At 43.2% G+C, this 19681-nt stretch overlaps 1 protein-coding gene across 4 annotated transcripts; it reads left to right on the top strand.

The window, feature by feature from the left end:
* The first annotated feature begins 388 nt into the window (after positions 1–388).
* On the top strand, positions 389–15816 carry CSTL1 (cystatin like 1). 4 transcript variants are annotated; one of them, XR_003967708.1, is made up of 5 exons: positions 389–491; positions 2547–2711; positions 4915–5070; positions 6211–6428; positions 12939–13022. XR_003967708.1 is itself a non-coding variant. In XM_030310224.1 (3 exons), exons 1-3 carry the CDS (start codon positions 9634–9636, stop codon positions 13863–13865), a joined length of 417 nt encoding a protein of 138 aa, XP_030166084.1. In that variant the 3' UTR covers positions 13866–15816. The 4 variants fall into 4 exon arrangements, 1 of the variants encoding a protein (XP_030166084.1); XR_004343470.1 differs by lacking the exon at positions 12939–13022 and adding an exon at positions 7256–7316; XR_003967709.1 differs by lacking the exons at positions 4915–5070; positions 6211–6428; positions 12939–13022 and adding an exon at positions 13782–13850.
* The last annotated feature ends 3865 nt before the right edge of the window (positions 15817–19681 follow it).

A 19681-nucleotide genomic window follows, 5' to 3' on the forward strand; every position in this document is an offset into this window, starting at 1 on the left:
TGTTAACTCAGTGTTTATGGCGACTTTATAGACCATATTTATTTTGATTGATGAAAATTAGCTGTATACTGGGAGGCTTTCTCAATAAAGAAAATGAAATGAAGCCAGATATAGAATCTCTCTTTCCCAATCCCTAAAAGGAATAGACAAAAAAAAGTAAAAGACTAGCAACTCTTCTATAGGATTAAGATCACCTTGCAACCCCTCTTCTCCATCCCAGTCACTATCCTGCTTTATACTGTTCTCTGCCCCAGCATGCTGACCTACAGGGGCTCCATCAATAGGGTCCTGTGTCTTCTGGTATCTTGTTGCATTAGGCCAATGAGATGCCCAGCATACGATGGAGGGCAGCAGGTGAGTGAGATCATGGCATTTGTTTCCCAGCCCTTCTGCAGGGTGGTCAGCTGAGGCTCTCTGATGTCTAGATCGCTCCCCTCATCTTCCAGCAAATGACAACCATGTGCCCTGGATTCCCTTGCACCTGCAGCACTGTAAGTACCTCCAATAAATAAACCTTCCTATAGTGAGTGTACCTCTGTTTATTGTGGGGACCCTGATTGACATACTCCCCAGCTTGTTGTATGGGGTGTAACCTTGAAACTCAAACTATAAAAGTCTCATATGAGAAAGGAAAATCTTGGGCCAGTCTTAGTCATAAACATGGATAAAAGAATTCTGAACAAGATATTAGCAAACACACCATGCACAAAAAGTATTAATGGTTATGGACATAAGTGTGAAATGCTTAACTTTAAAACTTTTAGAATTTTTTTGCTTTTTTTAAATTGAAGTATAGTTGACAATGTCACATGAGTTTCAGGTGAAAACTTTTAGAAGTTTTAAATGAAAATACAGGAAAGTAGCTTCATGACCTTGATTTCCTAAATGAGACATCAAAATTGCAAACCATAAGAGAAAAAAATCAATACATCCACTCCATTAAGATTAAGGATTTCTTTTCACTAACATAGCATAACTGAAATGAAAAGACAAAACCACAACCCAGAAAAAGATATTTACAGTAAATAAACCCCAAAATAATTATTACTAAGGATAAATAAATCCTACAAATCAATGGAAGGCAAACAACCAAATAGAAAAGATGAGCAAAGGACTTGAACTTGAAGACTTGAAGGTTACAACAAAGTTTTGGCCTGCTTCAGCATTGGCCGCTTGTTGTGTCAGAAGATGGCGGAGTATTCATGGAAAACAGCAGTAGAGCAAGAGACCAGAAGCTGGAGCACAACAGTCTGCAGAGCCTGCATGCCTTTTATTTGCTTTCGAAATTAGACGTGATGGTTACTTAAATGGCATAGCCTGTTAAGGAGCTGGTAAACTAATGCTGCACAAGTGAAACAGCTGCAGAAAGGACAACAAAAGTAGGGCTCCTCGGTGGCTCAGTCAGTTAAGTGTCTGACTCTTGATCTCGGCTCAGGTCATGACCTCACAGTTCTGAGTTCAGGCCCCGTGTCAGGCTCTGCGCTGACAGTGCAGAGCCTGCTTGAGATTCTGTCTCTCCCTCTCTCTCCCTGGCCGTCCCCTGCCCATGCTCTCTCTCTCCAAATAAATAAATAAACTTAAAAATCAAAAAAAAAAAAAAAAAAGAAAAAAAAATGAGACCAAAGGCTGCATGAAGGATGATGGCCTGCCAACAAACCATGCCACCCTGGGTCCCCAGGTGGAGATCCTACAGAGACAGTGAGAATGTTCTGTCTCTTGTGACATCTCTGACATTCTGAACCTCGTGGTTTCTCAGGTTTCCTTGTCTGGAAAGAGAAAATGTACACTGAGCCTTTTGGGGCAATGCCAGCTCTGAGCCATCTGTAGTACCACCTTGTCATTGTTGGCATTCTGTGCCTGCTGCTGGCCTGCTCCCCAGGACCAGCGGGCATCTCCAGCCAATATCAGCCACGTCCTTCTGCTGCAGCCCCAGGATGAGGGCTCAGGGGCTCAGGGCTGCAGTGGGGGCTTCTGCTGGTAGCCTGGGCAATGCTTCCTTGCAGCTTCCCTTGGGAGAGTACTCAAACAGGTACCCAGACGGCAGATTGCTCCTTGCTGGGATGGCTTTGAAGGGTTTCTGGTGACAGGGTGAGTCTCAAATAGATTTGCTTCTTGTCAGGGTAATATCCAGGTCAGCAGCTGGTTGAGAGCAGGACAAAGAAGAGTTTATCAAACAGTGCTTGAATGAATGAATGAATGAATGAATGAATGAATGAATGAAAGAAATAAGGTGGGAGAAGAACCCAAATGAGATCAACCCTGCTATTTACAAGGGCATATTTGTTCTCTGAGAGTTGTCACATCATCTTCTCTCAGCCCCTATGATGTCAATGGTGATAGGGATAGAGAGAGGGCAGGAGGGGGGAGATCACAGAAAATAGCCTGGAGCCCCAGGGAAGTTCTACCTGCTGTACATCCATGGCTTCTTGGAGGAGGTTTCCCCTTCTTGAAATAGTCAACATGGCCCTGTGTGCCAGGCACTATGCCAGGCACTTCTGCACCTTTTACAATAATCTGATGTATTTACTATTATATAAATTTTACAGATGAGGAAACTGAGACTCAGAAGGTAAAGCAGCTGTCAAGCAACAGTGGAAGGGCTGCCTCACATCTGACTCTGCTCTGCATCTCTCCGACCCCTCATAGCAGCTCCAGACTCCACAGTGAGAACAGAACTGACCAGCCTGGATGTCTGGACTCAGCCTGGCTGGGTAGGGGATGGTCTACTTGGCTATCTGTCCTGGAACATGCCTGGCATCCTAGGGCATGGATTCTCACCTGCTAGATGACCTCCAGGTCCCTTCCTGCTTTGGAGAGCAGTGGCACTACACTTCAGGTTTCCAATCAGAAGCATATCATGATGAACAATGTTTTGACCAGGCTGATGAGTGGTCTATGCCAGCCCAAGGGAGTTGGGATCAAGGAGGAGCCTAAGAAGTTCATCTGGGGTGGAGGGTCAGGAATGATAAGATAAGATGGAGGAGTGGATTAAAAACCACAGCCAGGAAACTCCCCATTTCCAAACTCCTCAGCCCACACAAGCAGGACCTTACTGTCTGCAGTGATAAGACACATTCTCCCTCTATTTCCTGCTAATTTTTCCCTGGGAGCAGCCTGACAAAGAATTTCCAAGCCTGGTTGACAATAGACAAAACCAGGAAGTTGTGCAGCTCACAGATAGCTCCCCATACATTCCCACCATGTCACCCACAAACCACGCAGCTGTAGGCTGATGGAAGACAAATTCCATGCACTTGCCACTATGACTGTTCCAGCAGTGGCACTGCTACCAGGTTCATCCTGTGACTCAGAAGGCCAGGTGTTCTGGGTTCTTGGAAAGATGCTTATTCTTTCTTAAGCACCAACTACTAACAAGGTTGACTGTTTTCCTCTGGATCGTGCAGCAGCAAATGAGAAGGTGGCCTGGGCCCAGGAAGGTGGGAGGGGCTGAGGTTCAGGCCTCAATCTTCTCATACTTGCCCCTCTGTGGCTCTGGATAAGGCCAGTCTTTTCTTTGCTTTTTATACTTAATATTTTTTTTAAAGTTTATTTGTTGGGGCGCCTGGGTGGCGCAGTCGGTTAAGCGTCCGACTTCAGCCAGGTCACGATCTCGCGGTCCGTGAGTTCGAGCCCCGCGTCAGGCTCTGGGCTGATGGCTCAGAGCCTGGAGCCTGTTTCCGATTCTGTGTCTCCCTCTCTCTCTGCCCCTCCCCCGTTCATGCTCTGTCTCTCTCTCTCCCCCAAAAAATAAATAAACGTTGAAAAAAAAAATTAAAGTTTATTTGTTTATTTTGAGAGAGACAGAGACAGAGTGAGGGAGGGAAGGGCAGAGAGTGAGGGAAAGAGAGAGGATCTCAAGCAGGTTCTGTGCTGCCAGCGCAGAACCCAATGTGGGGCTCAAACTCACATCCCTGAGATCAAGGCCTGAGCTGAGATCAAGAGTCAGGTGCTTAACTGACTGAGCCACTCAGGTACCCCTAATGTACCTTTATTCCATGGAAAAAAATCAGGGTCCCTAGTTCCTCTTCTCCCACAGCTGTAACCAGGCAACACAATTTCCTATTATTTGATGAAAGTAAATAGATTCTCTATTGTCTCCTTGTTTAGTGGACATGACCAGGCATATATAGAGCCAGGACCTCTACCTCCCCGTTATTCATGGACATAATCAAGTTTCCTGTTTAATAGAAAATAGAAAATATATATATATATTGGTGTCTGCCTCTGGTTCTGGCACAGAACTGAAACTCTTGTAATTTCCTAAGTGGTAAGAGAACTAAGAGCATCTTTTGTTCTAATATTTGGTCTTTAACCCTGGTTCCTGGCATAGAGCTCCTGAAATTTTTGTATTTCCTAGGTGATAGGAGTGCCTTTTGTTCTAATGAGGTGACTTTAGATGGGTTCCTGGATGGAGGCTGGCCATCATACAGAACAACCCATGTTTAGAAACTTGAAATTTTTAGCCCTGTCCCCCACTCTCTTGAGAAGGGAAAAGGGCTAAAAATGGAGTCAGTGATAGATCATGCCTACATGATGAAGCCTCTATAAAATCCCTAAAATATAGGGTTTGGAGAGCTTCCAGGTTGGTCATCATGTGAAGGTACCAGGAGAGTTGCCCTCAAAGATAGGGCATGGAAGCCTTCCCAAATACCTTGCCTTATACCTTCCTTCCATCTGGATGTTCATCTATATCATTTGTCATATCCTTTTATAAGGTAACTGGTAAAAGTGTTTCCCTGAGTTCTATGAACCAGACTAGGAAATTAATTGAACCCGAAAGTGGGCCATGGGAATGTCAGGTTTATAGGAAGTTGGTCAGAAGCATAGCTGACAACCTGGAATTGCACCTGGCATCTGAAGGTGGTGGTGATGGTGGGGCAATCTTGTAAGACTGATCCCTTCACCTGTTTACAGGCAGAGTGGACTAGTGTTGGAGAGAATTGCTTGTTGTGGGGAAAACCCCCACATATTTGGCAGCCAGAAATGTCAGAAAGTATATTTTGCAAGATGGAAAATGATACTCATGGGAGAAAAAGACCATAGGGAAGAGCTGGCATTTTCCCTACCCAGGTGGGAAGCTGAGTTTTTCCTTGTTACCTACTTTCCCTTTTTCATGGAAATATCTAGAAACCCTACTTTTCTCTAATTCCTTGGACATGACCAGGCTCCCTGTGTCCCCCTATTAAATAGGTATAATCATTCCCTGTCATTTCTTCCTTATAGACTTTCATAGACTTAACCAGGTCACATGTTTTCCCCTTATTCCATGAACATGGCCATCTTTCCAATTTTCTTCTTATTCCTGGACATCTAGGGCTTCTATTTTCCCTTTATTCCATGGGAAAGAGTGAGACCCCCATGCCCTTCCCTGTTTCACAGACACTATTAGGCTTTCTATTTTCTTCTTCATGCATGGACATACCAGGTTCCCTGTTTCCCATCTTTTGCATACTCACATTCCATGGACATGGCCAGGGTCCCTATATTCCCCTCACTACATAGACATAGTCACTATCTCTATTTTTTTCTTTTTATATGGACACGATGGGGCTGCCTATTTTCCTTTCATTCCATAGATATGGCCAAGGCACTCTGCTTTTCCCCTATTCTATTGATATAACGAGGTCCCCTACTTTCCCATGTTACAGGGACATGCTCAGCACTGTATTTTCTCCTCATTGCATGGATATAATCAAGCCTAATAGTTTCCTTTTCCATGGATTTATCAGGCTCAGTGTTTTTATCTTAATTCATGAACATTTTCAGGCCCCTTATTTTCACCATATTCCATGGACATGACTAGGGTCCTCCATTTCCCCCTCACTTTATGGGCATTATACTGCTGTATTTTCTTGCGGTCTATTCTGGATATAGCCAGGCAATTTATTTACTCTTTATTCTGTGATTTTAACCAAATCTCCTGCTTATCCCTTATACCACAAGCATTATTGGAATTCTATTTTCTCTTCATTCCATGGACATAACCAAAACCACCATTTCCCCCTCAATCTATGGAAATCATTTGTCCTCCTGTATTTTTCCTCTGATCCATCCATATAATGCTGGTCCCCTATCTCCATCTTATCCCATGAGTATTATCAGATCCCCTATTTTTCACTTACTCCATGGACATTAAGCATAGAATTGATGAGGCCTCCTATTTCCCTCCATTTCCATGGATGTGTTTATTTTCATTTTTCCCTTCTCCAGGGGCATCACCAGGGCCGCTGTTCTCCCTCCTTCCAGGGAAATAATCACCCCTCCTATTTTCCCTGAATCCATGATGTGGAGAGATGAATAATAACCCACTGTAAGATGTCCACATCCTAACTCCTGGAGCTTGTGAGCATTGTCTTACGTGGTAAAGAAGGACTTTACAGATGTGATTGAGTTCAAGATCTTGAGACAGATCATTTGGGATTTTTCAGGTGGGTCTTAAATGCCATCCATATTTCCTTATAAAAGGGAGGCAGACAGAAGAGAAGGAGGTCATATGCCCACAGAAGTAGAGACTGGGGTGATGTGGCCATAAGCCAAGTGGATTTTCCCCCAGAGCCTCTGGAGGGAGTTCAACCCAGTCAACACCTTGATTTTGGTCTAGTGAAAATGACTTCAGATTTCTGGCCTCCAGAATGGTAAGATAATACATTTCTGTAGTTTTAAACCACCAATATCGAGGTAATTTGTTACAAAACCATGGGAAACTAATACACATGGACACGTCCATACTCCCAAATTTCTCTTATTTGGTGGACATTTTAGTGGGGTGAACTGTGGTCCCCAAAAATATATGTGCAAATCCTAGCCCCTACTACTCATGAATGTGAACTTATTTGGATATAGAGTCTTTGCAGTCCTAATTAAGGACCTTAAGATGAGATCATATTGGATTTAGGGTAGGTCCCAAATCCAATGACTGGTATTCTTAAGAGAAAGAAGGGAGAAATCTGAGAAAAAGAGACAGAAAAGAAGGCCATGTGGAGACTGGTGGAGATTGGATTTATGCTGCTATAAGTCAAAGAACTCCAGAAATGACAGAAAAGATCCCTGTTTTCTGTTTTATTCTATGGATATCACCAGGGTCTAAATATTTTTTTCTTATTCCATGGAAATTACTGGGGACTCATTTTTCTCTTACTTTATGGACGTGACCAAGGTGCATATTTCTATAAGTAGATCATTTTTTTAATGTATTTAGCCCCATCTTCTTATATTTTCTAATATAGCCCAATGAATGTTACTTTTCCTTCCTCAGGTCCATGGTCTGATGGGCATATCTCAGGTTTCCAGGACAGGCTGCCCTTGTCCAGGTCTGAATACTCACACATATTACTCAGAATCCTTATGTATCTATTTGACAATGGCACTCCTGCAGCTCTGGGTCAGAGTGTTCCAAAGCAGACACCTCCATCAGCTGGGCAAGTCCTACAAGGCAGCCTCTGAGGGTCAGGGGAGGATGTCATAATATGTCTAGTAGGATTTTCACTAGGTGGTCTGTGTTCCAGGGCAGTTGGCATGCGAATCACTATGGGCTTCAGCGTTTGGGTTCAGAGTCATGAAAGAATCACCCAGAGGATGTTTCTGAGCACTGACTGATGCCTGACCTGGGAACAGGTTGTTTGCTACATGGATTTAGTCTCCACCACAAACCAAGATTAGTAGTTTTCCCCATTCTCATATTATAGATGAAGAAACTGAGACTCAGAGATTAACTGCCTCTCCTAGAGTCACCTAGCAAGGGATCTGAACCCAGGAGAGTTGGACTGCTAGGTACTGCTTCTCAAAGACAGGTCCTATTTATTTTTGAACATTTTAACCTTTATTTGAAATAATTTCAGACTTAGAAAAAGGCAACAAAAGTTGTGTGAATTTTGTTATATACACTTCATCCCACTTTCCCAAATGTTAGCATCTTTTGTAACTACAGTGAAATGGTAAAAACTAGAAAGTTAACATTGGCGCAATGCTATGAACTGATCTACAGACTTTCTTCACATTTCATCAATTGTCCCAATATTTTTTTTCTTCAGGATTTCATTTAGGGTCCCACCTTAACAAAAGTTTTTAGAATAGGAAGCTATTACAGCCTTCTGAGTGCAGGTGATGGGGTTCAGGACATACTATGCCAAAATATGGCACCTTGGCGCATTGAAGATTTTAAGACAAAGGAGTTTTAGGAAACGGTGAAGCAGGAAGGATACTCTGACCCCCTCCTTAGCCCTCCTTCCTTGAAAATAGGAGACAAACCTCTCATGTGAAAGACACCCTCCTGGTACATGGACATGGAGGACATCCTTTTCTCTGGAGACACGGAATTCAGGGTCAAGAAGCCTGTATAAACAAGCCTTATAACTTCTTCACCATTTATTACCCCTAGTCTCAACTCCATTGTCTTGTTAATTCTTCACACATTTATTATTTCCTTGTCTACAGGGTATGCAAGCTTCTTGTTCTGGCCACTTCACATCCTCATTCTCTTGTGAAGTTTCCCATGTATATATAAAAAGTCAATTAAACCATGTTTTTCTCCTGCTAGTTAATTCTAAGGCCCAGCCAGAGACCCAAAGAGGGTAGAGGAGAATTTTTCTTGCTTGACATAAGTAGCACCTAACCTTCAGGGGGCCACATGATTAATCTGTGAATAAGGATCAGGGTTTATTCCTCCCTCACAGGGAGGCCAAGATTACCTCACAAAGCTCTGTTGGGGTCACACCAATATAGCAAGAGCTGGTGCCAGGGCCTGCAGGCACAGTGGGATCCAGCAGCCAGAAATCTGTGGTGAGAAAGGTGGCAGGTTAGTAAAGAGAACCTGTCCCTAAAGGAGGCACGGGGAATAGTTGATGGTCAGGTTAGACAGGTAGAGCCCACAGAAGGTAAATAGAATGTATCATGCCCTGTCCCATGTCCCTGATTCCTCATATCCCAGTTCAAATATTACCTTCTCTGTAAGCCTTCCCCAATTTCCACAACTGGAACTTCTCTGTCCAATATGCTTCTTACTGCATAGCACTGTAAGGCTCTGTTTTGGGGGCTTTATTCCTCAATAGATGTGAGGGTAGGGAGAGGGTCTTGCCCATTTTGGCAAGGTGTTTAGAAATTATGCTTGTCTGAATAACTAAGGGAACCAAGCTGGTGTCATAAATATGTGGAAAATGTATGGACCTGAGAATGAATTGGGCAACCACCCAGGGAGATTTCATGGGTTGGTCCTTTTGTTTTTCCTTTAATGTTTGTTTATTGAGAGAGAGAGAGAGAGAGAGAGAGAGAGAGAGAGAGAGAACACATGCATGCATGCAAGCAGGGGAGGGGCAGAGAGAGGGGGAGAATCCCAAGCATGTTTCACACCATCAGCACAGAGCCTGTCATGGGCTTGATCTCATGAATTGAGAGATTATGACCTGAGCCAAAATCAAGAGTCTAATGCTCAACCAACAGAGCCACCCAGGAGCACCACGGTTTGGTCCTTTGGTCAGATTATGGTAGAGCCTTGAAAGACGAGGTTGGGTTCTCAATCTCCATTTAACCTGGGAAAGCCCACTTGGCGAAGACTGCTGTAGGAGGGTGAGCGAATTACAGCCTGGCCCCAGCCCGCCCTGGCAGGTGCAGCGGATAGGAGATTTCTGAGGCTGTGAGATGGGTGTTGGATGCTGGAGGAATCCTCTGTTGCTGTTGGCTGCTCTCATCCTGGCAGCCAGGCTGGGTCACTTTCAAAGGTGGGAAGGCTTCCAGGAGAAGTCCACGAGCATGAAAAACATGAATTCAACCCTCAAGTTCTTCATTGAAACCTACAACAATGCTAGCAATGACACCTACTTATTTCAAGTTGACAAGCTACTTCGAAGTCAGATGCAGGTTTGTGCCTCGGTTTCTCTGGATATGGGCAGTGCCCATTTGGATATGCGGGGACATGGTATGGCTCCCAGAGAGAACCAAGTGATGGTTTCACCAAGGCAGGGGGAGGCTTCACTTAGGATGAGCATGCTTTGCAGTTGTTTGGACCCCAGAACTGCCTTAGCAATGCTTTTGAAATGCCAGCCTGAGGACTGGAATGAAACTCTGTCACTCTTGGTCTAAAGTAAAGATGGCCCCTGAGGTTCTCAACTATTCTTCCTTGGGAAGAATTGCCTTTTTAATTCTGAAATTAGTCCTGCCAGAGTGACAGCAAATGAGGATGATTTTGTTTCTTTTAATGGTATGCTTTGTTAAAATATAAGTATTCTCTATAGGTTCCCCCTCAACAATAGTTTTTCAATGTTCAGGGCTGTAGAGTTTGGACTTTCTAGCTGTATTCTACAGAAATCCGAAATTGTACAGAGGGTTTTTTTTTTGGGTGGAGGGAAGAGGAGGAGTGAGGGATAGGCTTCGACCAGATCATTTCTCTTTTTATGTGTTTTGAATACAAAGCTTCTCTGAAATATATTAATCGGGAATGAGAGAGAAAAAAAGTTATTTGAAAACCACTTTTGTGGGTCCAACTGTCTCTCAAATTTACATGGTAAACTATATGTAAGTGAGGGCAGAAACAATAGCACATTTTAGTTCAATTAATACAATTTGGAAAAAAAAAGATTGACAGGAGAAAAGGTATCTGGCCAGAGAGAGGGGCAGTGGGAACAGGAGGAACCAGCAAGGGCGGGGAACAGAGAGGGTTGGGCAGTGTTAGTGTGACACAAAGCATGCCTGACATCATAGTGTGTGGACATCAGCCTGTCCCTGTTTCAGTCACATACTTTTGCCCCAAGGTGGTGCTTATCAGGACCAAGAACACTGAAGTGACTTGGCCACAAGGTGGTGGCTGTTGACCAAAGATCTTGCCAAATTGGGAATCCCAGAAGGCCTGTCTTGTGGAGTCAGCCCATTATTATTAACAGTTAACTCTAAAAGAATAGTTTATGAGCAAACTTTTGATGTCATTCAAATGGATGAAAGAACAGCATGTGTGTGCCCCTTGGTGGCAGTGACCTGGGTTAAGGGTCCTTTTACCACATGATTACCTCTGTCCTAATACCTTACAGAGGGGTATAGGAGGTGGGCCTGGTGGGCTGCCTGCACCCAGGCTCTAGGTCCTCCTAATTGTGGGATCTTGGTCAAATGCCACCCATACTCTCCAGGCCTCAGTTTCCTCACCTGCAAGTGGGCAGAATGAATGAAGCAGCACTCATGAAAATAATTGTCTTACTTGATCATTCTTCTTATTATCTAGCAGTGCAGTCTAATAATAAATAAGAAAACATTTTGCACACTGAAATGTTAAATTTTTTTTAACATTTTTTTTTTGAGAGACAGAGAGAGACTGAGCGTGAGCAGGAGATGGGCAGAGAGAGAGGGAGACACAGAATCCAAAGCAGGCTCCAGGCTCTGAGCTGTCAGCACAGAGCCTGACTTGGGGATCAAACTCACAAACCATGAGATCATGACTTGAGCTGACACTTAACCGACTGAGCCACCCAGGCACCCTGCACACTGCAATGTTAGTAAAATTCATGGCCAGTGTTTTAGATTTTTCATACATACAGAGCATGATGAAGGTCCATGTGAAAGCCCTGCAGGATGCCAATGCCTGGATGGAACTGTCCTTTGATGAAGAGCTTGGAGCCCTGCATCTGGAAGTTCTTCCAGTAGCAGATGGTGGAACCAGGATGCCAACACTACCCTCGGGCCTCCTTCCCCTACAACCACCCTGCACTTTTTTGAGGACAGTTTCCTCCAGGGGCAGTGTGGGCACACTCTCCTTCCACTTCCACCCACCTGGGAGAGTGCCAAGGCTTCTCCTTTGGTTTGACCCAACACTGGGACAAGGAAGCAGGGAACTTCCAGGAGTTTCTCCCCTCCTCCAGGCAGAGATCTCTATCCTGTACATTGACTTGAGGGATCCAGCTATTTCCAACAAAGAACATGACTCACCAAAGCATTGATTAGAGTTTCATTTCAGGTTGTGGGTCCTCCCTGCCACAAAAGGCTTTCCCAGCCTCCCTGCCTGACACTTGACTCCACTTTTCCCAGACTCCCTGCCTGTGTCCTCACAGCCTGACACTTGAACATGAGCACAAGAAGACAGATCCCAACAGCTGGGAATAACCCTGGTGTGTGTTCTCCATGGTTTACACATTCACTCTTCTCCCCATTCTCTAGATGAGAAAACTGAGTCAGGGAGGTGGCAGGGCTTGGCCAAGGAGATAGAGTTGGCAGGGGTTAAAGCCAGAACTGTAGCACAATTCTGTTATCTTCTGTTGCTTTCCCCAACTCCATTGCTGCTTCAGAGTAATGTTCCCCACACTTTGCTAAAATATTTAATAATTCATAATAAGTTATTTTAAAATTTTCTTTGTGCATTCAGCGAGAAGCATGCTTCTCTTTAGCCTAGGCAACAACTCCTTGAGCACTCACAATTATCTGGACTCTGTAGTTGAAGAATTGGAGGCTGCTGGGCATTTGCTCAAAGGCAAAGTTAGTAGGTGGGGAATGAAGGCCCCAAATCAGTTCAGTTCCTAAGCCTGTGTTTTTCAGCTCTGTTGCTAAACTTCCATTCAGGTTGGTTGGGAAGGAGAGTAGGGAGGAAGAACATGGATGAAGCTGAGACAAGATGCACCTATAGGTATTCTGAGGATCACGTGTACAGATGTGGTGGGTATTCTGGGACTGCTGGCAGCCAAGCTCCATGTCTTGCCTCCCTCATCCTGGGGATGCAAGGGAGATAGGTGAGAAGCCATCTGTGGCTGTAGCAGTGAAGCTGGTCCAGAGCAAGGGGCAGGGCTCTGCACATGCTGGGGATTGGCAGGGGCCATGCTGACTTGAAGAGGGAGCCATGCTTTTGGTGGATGACCTCTGGGAAGAGGGGCTGTGGTTCCTGGGGCTTTATCTCATCCTAGCTTTACTTGGAGAGGTCCAGCAACTGGATGCTTGGAGTCAATACTAATAGTGGCACTATTTCTTGGTAGCTGACGACTGGAGTGGAGTATATGGTCACTGTGAAGATTAGCCGGACCAAATGTGAGAGGAATGGCACAAGAAACCATTCATGCCCCATTCAAAACAAAAAAAAGCTGAAAAAGGTGTGTGGTGGCAGGACCTTCTGATCAAAGGGAGAAAAGTAAAAATCTTAAAAGTAGACCAGAATTGGACATTGACAGCTTTTCCAGCTATGTGGATATGGGCAGGGTGAGGGATAGCCTGAGGGTCTCCTGATGCCACTGGAGGTGCTCAGAGGTGGGAGGAAGAATGGGCAGTCTCCCCACCTGCAGCTCGTACAGCTTTGGCCACAGGCCTTCTGTCTCCTCTCCTAGTCCCATCCTGGTCCTCAAGTGGAAGTGGTTTACTTTCCCTGGCGATTTACTCTGTCTTGGCTCACACTCTCCAGGTCCCTGAGGATTGTCTAGTTTCCGTCTCATCTTCCAACCTCTGCCCATCTTTTCTGCCTTTTCCCAGTTCCTCCTGGTGATACCACCTGCATGCTGGCAGACATGAGGAACCCTCTGTGCCTGAATGCAGGTGCAGGAGGACTGATGTCCTGCACAGACCTCATCCCCATGTCCTACTGGGCTGCAAGCGCCAGGCACACCTGTTCCAGGTCCCAAGTAACTGGGCAAGGAGCACCCATGGTGACATCCCTGTTCAGGCTGGCCCCACTCTGCCCCACAACATGACTGTGAGCAGATACCCCCACCCATGTGGCCAGTGTGCAGATAACAGTGACTGGTCCAGACTCCCCAGACAAGGGCTTGGGGCGAGGGCAAAAGCTTTTTGTTTACCTTCAAAAAGTGGTTTTCTTTCTCCTTCCACAGAGTTTCATTTGTGATTTTTTGGTGTACACTGTGCCCTGGATGAACTACTACCAACTCTGGAACAACTCCTGTCTGGAGGCTTGAATGTATCGGTGCAAAGATCTTTGATGAAAACTTAGATGGCCACCTGTGCACTTTCTATTAGACTTCTGAAAGGCCTCATTCCCTCTCAGCAGGGTCTCCACACACCCACTCACACTTGCACACAGTCACATACATGCATGTGTACTCACAATGCATGCAGACACAGGCACACTTACACATATGCAGTCTCACACACCCACACTCATGCACACACTCATATGCTTACACACTCACACTCACTCATGCACATGTTCAGTGGCCTTTAGGGGGCTGGTACAATTTGAACAGAAGGCTGTTAGCTCTTTGGAAGAAACACATAGTTTTTCTACTTTGGCACATAGCTCTGAGAGTTGTGATTCTGGCACATCCTGACCTCTGGCCTGAGCTTGCAGGATCTCTGTTTCTTCCCCACACTCTCTGTGACTTGCACATCTTTGTGAGTGTGGCTGAGGTCCCCAAGTTCACTAGTCCAGTAACTCAGTAGGAGGACCCCCAGGACACAGCATACAGTTGTACTCATAGCTATGGCTTATTACAGTGAAAGGATACAAGACAAAACCAGCAGAGAGAAAAGGCTGATGGGGAGAAGTTTTGGGGAACTAGATGCAGGTTTCCAGAGTCCTCTCCTGATGAAATCACATGAATGCACTTAATTCTCCAGCAGTGAGTTGTGATAACATGTGTAAAATGTGTTTCCCAGGGAAGCTCAGCAGAGACTGAGTGCCACAGATTTTCCCTGGAGTGCACACATAGGGAGCCTCTGCCTAGCATGTGTCCAAACTTCAGACTTCCAGAAGAAAAGCAGGTGTGTGGCACAAATCACATTGTACAAACAGTGTAGACACATGAGGTCCTCTCATTACTTGGGGAAAGTTTTGTATCAGTGTAGGGAACTGTTTACCATCCAGGTTCTGACACTCCAACCAAGGCCAACTTTACAAGTGGGCCTTTCCTAGGACAGCAGTCTTGACTGGCTGTGTGAACTCTTTCCTTCACAGAGAGTTCCTGAGCCTCCCATGTGCTCAATGCTGGTGGAATGAGACTTATGGGGTCTTCCCTCATGTGACTCAGTTGAGCAGAGTAGCTCTACACTGGATCAGAAATGGGGAGCAGATGTGGGCTGAGAGCTTCCTCAGGGACCATGACCATCAGCACACTCATAATGGCAACTTGAGAGAATATTTCCAAAGGGAAGAGTTAACACACAAACTAGAACTTCAAATTCACCTGAGAGGCTTCAGGGAGAAGGGAGAGTGGAGGTGCAGTGTTAAAGGTGGGGAAATTCTCATGCAAGAGAGAAGCCCAGAGCATCCAGCTCTGCAAATCTAATGTCATTAAGGGCTGAGTGGGTGCCTGGCATGGGCCTCCTCTCCTCACTTTCTCATTTGGTTATCATGACAATCCTATGAAATGGCAACTCTCACCTCCATCTTACATGTGAACAGCCTCTCTCCAGATCCTGCCATCCTAGCTGAATTTGGCTTGTTTGTTGAACTTTTACAAATGGAATCATACAGTATATATTCTTTTGTTTTGGATTTTTTTTCACTCAACATATTTCTGAATTCATTCACGTTGTGTGTAATTGTAGTTCACTTTAAAATTGGGTAGAATACTATTGTGTGAATATGCCTAACTGTATTTATCAATTCTACTGATAATGAACTTTATGGTAGTTTCTAACTTCTAAGAATAATAGCTATTAAGAATGAACAAGCATGCTCCTGTCTAATGGTGGACATATGCATGTGTTTCTGTTGGGTACACACCTAAGGGTGGAATTGGTGGACAATAGCAGAAGTGTGCATCCAAACATTAGCTAATTTACTCAAGAGTTTTAAAAACATTTGTGATTTTTTTTTACTTAATTTACCTCTCTAATGTTACTTAATTATTGATTTAAACCTTGTTCAAGTTCTAAGTTCTTACTTTTTAAAATACATTTTGGTTATATGGCTTTTTTAGTTAATTTGTATCTTTATTTTATGTAATTTCGAATGACACTTTATTCTTTTGATAATATGTTACCAAGCTTTATGGCTAATTTTTAAAGTGAACTTTTTAAAGTGAACTCTCCCTGCTCCACCCATCTGCCTTGCTTTTTTATAAATGGCAGCTACGAAGGACAGGCACAAGTTATGCCTCTGTAATAGGAGTCGGAGTCTAGGTCCTGATGTCTAAGAGACCCAAGAGAGGTTTCCTTATAATAGAGAAGCAGAGTAAGATTTAGCAGAGACACATGGAGGAGAAAGTGTGTGAAGACAGAGGCAGAGGGTAGTGATGTGGGCGCAGCCCAGGAAAGCCAGCAGCCACCAGAGGCTGGAAGAAGCAAGGAACAGATTCTCTCCTAGAGCCTCTGGAGGAAGCACAGTCCTGCCAACACCTTGACTTCAGACTTTGTGGCTCCAGAACTATGTAAGAAAAGTTTCTACAGTTTGAAGTCACCAAGTTTGTGGAAATTTGTTACAGCAGCTAGAGGAGGATAATACACTGGGTTTCCTTTTTGCTTCATATCTCAGACTTAGAGATGAAGAAGCTGAAAACCTGGAAATGACAACATGTGAAGATAAAAATGCCTCAGCAAAAGCTTTCTCTCTCTAGCCAAAGGGCCAATGTGGGGCAGCCCATCAGGAAAGAGAGCATTTAGTCATAAGTGCTTTACTCCAGACAAACACCATAGTAAAAAAATGAGGCTCCCCTGATCTTCTCATTCCCAGCAAAAGCTGAGTAGGGAACATAGGTTTTCACCTTCTTGAGACTTTAATGAGGATCCCAATACTCATGTTGAAATGGAGTCAGAGAAAGCCAAGTAAGGTGCCAGGAATTTCACCCCACTGAGTATCAACAAGCCCCACACATCCTGTGGTGATACTGGAGGCCACGTGGAGAGCCTAGACTTCTGTTTCTCCCCACTGAGCTAGTGTGAGAAGAGACATGTAGTGATGAGACACCCTTGCCCTTTCCAGTGAGAGTCAGAGTCACCCCAACAGAGGTCAGGGTGCATGGAGGCTGAACTCCTACACATCCAGCTGTGATGAGGGTTCCCCACACCTGTTTCAACCTGACCTTCAGTCTCCACCTGGAAGTGGTGAGGTGTTGTCTCTTTTTCCTTCAGAGCACGGTCAAGGTTTGCTAAGAGAGATATAAGTGAGATCCAGAGGTACAGTATGAAAACACCCAGGTTTTAATAGAAAATCACTTGTCCTACTAAGAATGAGGGAAACGTCAACTTAAACGAGAAAAGGCAATGAACAGATGGAAACATAGAAATGACACAGATCTTAAAATTGTCTGATAAGGATTTTAAAGCAGTCATCATCAAAGCGCTTCAATAACCAATTATCAATATGCTTCAAACAAATGAACAAATGGGAAGTCCCAGCAAAGATATAGACAATCTCTTCACAAAGACAGAAGATGTAAAGAAAAAACAATTGGAAACATTAGAATTGAAAACTAAAATAACTGAAATACAAAATTAAATGGGTGGGCTCACCAGTGGAATGGAAGGAATAGAGGAAATATAAGTGAACTGGAAGCGAGAATAGTGGAAACTACCCAATCTGAACAGTGAGAAAGTTGACCAAATAGAAGTGAACAAAGCCTCAGAAATTGGTATGAATATTACAAAATATCTAACACATTGGAATCCCAGAAAAAGAAGAGAGGGGGGGATAAAAAATGATTTGAGGAAATCATGATTAGAAACTTCCTAAATTTGGCAAAACATCAAAACCTGTAGATTTAAGAAAGTGAGTGAATCCTAAATGGGATAATTGCCCCAAAATCCACACTAAAACATGGCAGAGTTAAGCTTCTGACATTTAAAGACTGAGAAAAAAATCTTGAAAACAGGAGAGAAAAGCCACCGTCTCTTTAGGGGAAAAACCCAATTTGAATGACAACAGATTTCTCAAACCATGGACACCAGATGTGCTGCAATATTTTTCAGGAGCTAAAAGAGAAAACTGTCAATCTAGAATCCTATATCCATCAGAAATATCCCTCCAGAATAAAAGGGGAAATCAAGCCATTCCCACATGGAGGGAAACTCAAGAATGTGCACCAGAAGACCTACACTAAAATAATAGCTAAAATAAGTTACCTAAATAGAAAGGAAATGCAGTATAAGAGAAGGACTCTTGGAGCATCAGAAAAAACATAAAAAGTAAAACTATGGGTCAATACAATAGGTTTTCTTTCTCTTGAGTTTTCTAAAATATGTTTGATGGTTAAAACAAAAATTATGTCATTGTCTGATGTGGTTCCCAATGTATGTAGAAGAAATATTTAGGACATTTGTAAATGAGGAATGATAAAGATATAAAAGGGAGGTGAACTTTCTATACTTCATTTAAAGTGGTAAAATATCAACACCAGTAGACTGACAAGTTATGTATACATAATATCATATCTAGATCAACCACTAAGAAAGCTATGCAGAGAGATATACTGAAAAATAGTATAGACACATAAAAATGGAATTCCTTTAAAAAATGTTCATGTAAAAAAAAATGTTCATGTAACTTACAGGAGGGAAGAATAAAGAAAATAGAGACAAAACAGAGAAGAAAAAACAAAAGTAAATACTTAAGCCCTAAGTATCAGTAATTATACTAAATAGTATATGCAAACTACATGTAAATGGTCTAAATAAGCCTATTAAAAGACAGATATTGGTCTTTTATGACCCAATGACCCAACCTATACACTGTCTACAAGAAACCAAATTAAAAAAAAAATGATATGAGAAGGTTGAAAGTGAAAGGATGAACAAGTTATATTATGCAAACATAATAAGAGAAGCTATATTAATATCAGATAAAGTAGACTTCAGAGTAAAGAAAATTACCAGGGATATAGAGGGACAGTGTATAGTGCTACATCTTTTGGAAAATAGTTTGGCAGTTTATTTTTTCACAAAAAAGAATACCCTAAAATATACTTTACCATATGATGCAGCAATTGCACTCCTCAGCATTTAACCTGGAGAAATGAAAACTTATGTCCACACAAAAACCTGTAAATGATTGTTCACAGAAGCTTTACTTGTGATAGCTCCAAACTTGAAAACAACAAACACATCCTAAAATAGTTAAACTGTGGCTTTGGAGTATACCATTAGTATACTAGTATTTCATGATAACATAGAACACATTGGATGGATCCCAAGGGCATTGTCACCAGTCTCAAAAGTTCACATACTGTATTGATTCCATTTATATAACATTCTAAAACTGGCACAACTAAGGAGATGGAGAATAAGCTAGTGGTTGCCAGGAGTTTCAGATGGTGGGGAAAAGGAGATGTGACCCTAAAGGGTTAGTAAGAGTATCTTTGTGGTGATGGAATAGTTCTATATCTTGATTATGGTGATAGTCACACAAATGTACACATATGACAAAATAACACACATGCAAACTATATCAGTGTCAATCTCCTGCTTGTGATATTTTTAATTTTTTATATTTTTTTATTGAGAGAGAGAGAGAGAGAGCGAATGAGAGAAAGAATATTAAGCAGACCCCATGCTCAGCGTGGAGCCTGATGCAGGCTCAATCTCATGAGTGTGAGATCACAACCTGAGCTGGTATCAAGAGTCAGATGCTTAACCAACTGAGCCACCCAGGCACCCTGCTTATGGTATTTTTCTATAAGTACAAAAGATATGCAAGGAAAACCATGCAAGGAAACTAGATTAAGGGTACAAGAGACCTCTCTGTGCTATCCTGTAACTTTCTTCTTTTTATTGTTTCAAAAATAAAAATTAAAAAAAAACACTGTGTGCTGAGAAATCTGAGAAATCCAAAAGATCA

Source organism: Lynx canadensis, chromosome A3 (assembly GCF_007474595.2).
Source record: "Lynx canadensis isolate LIC74 chromosome A3, mLynCan4.pri.v2, whole genome shotgun sequence".
Lineage (NCBI taxonomy): Eukaryota > Metazoa > Chordata > Mammalia > Carnivora > Felidae > Lynx > Lynx canadensis.

Bases quoted from the DNA above. Each gene is read 5' to 3' on its own strand.
- CSTL1 (XM_030310224.1), top strand. From the start codon at position 9,634: ATGGGTGTTGGATGCTGGAGGAATCCTCTGTTGCTGTTGGCTGCTCTC. The intron at 9,853-12,938 runs GTTTGTGCCTCG...ATTTCTTGGTAG, and splicing joins TACTTCGAAGTCAGATGCAG to CTGACGACTGGAGTGGAGTA. The intron at 13,053-13,781 runs GTGTGTGGTGGC...CTCCTTCCACAG, and splicing joins ACAAAAAAAAGCTGAAAAAG to AGTTTCATTTGTGATTTTTT.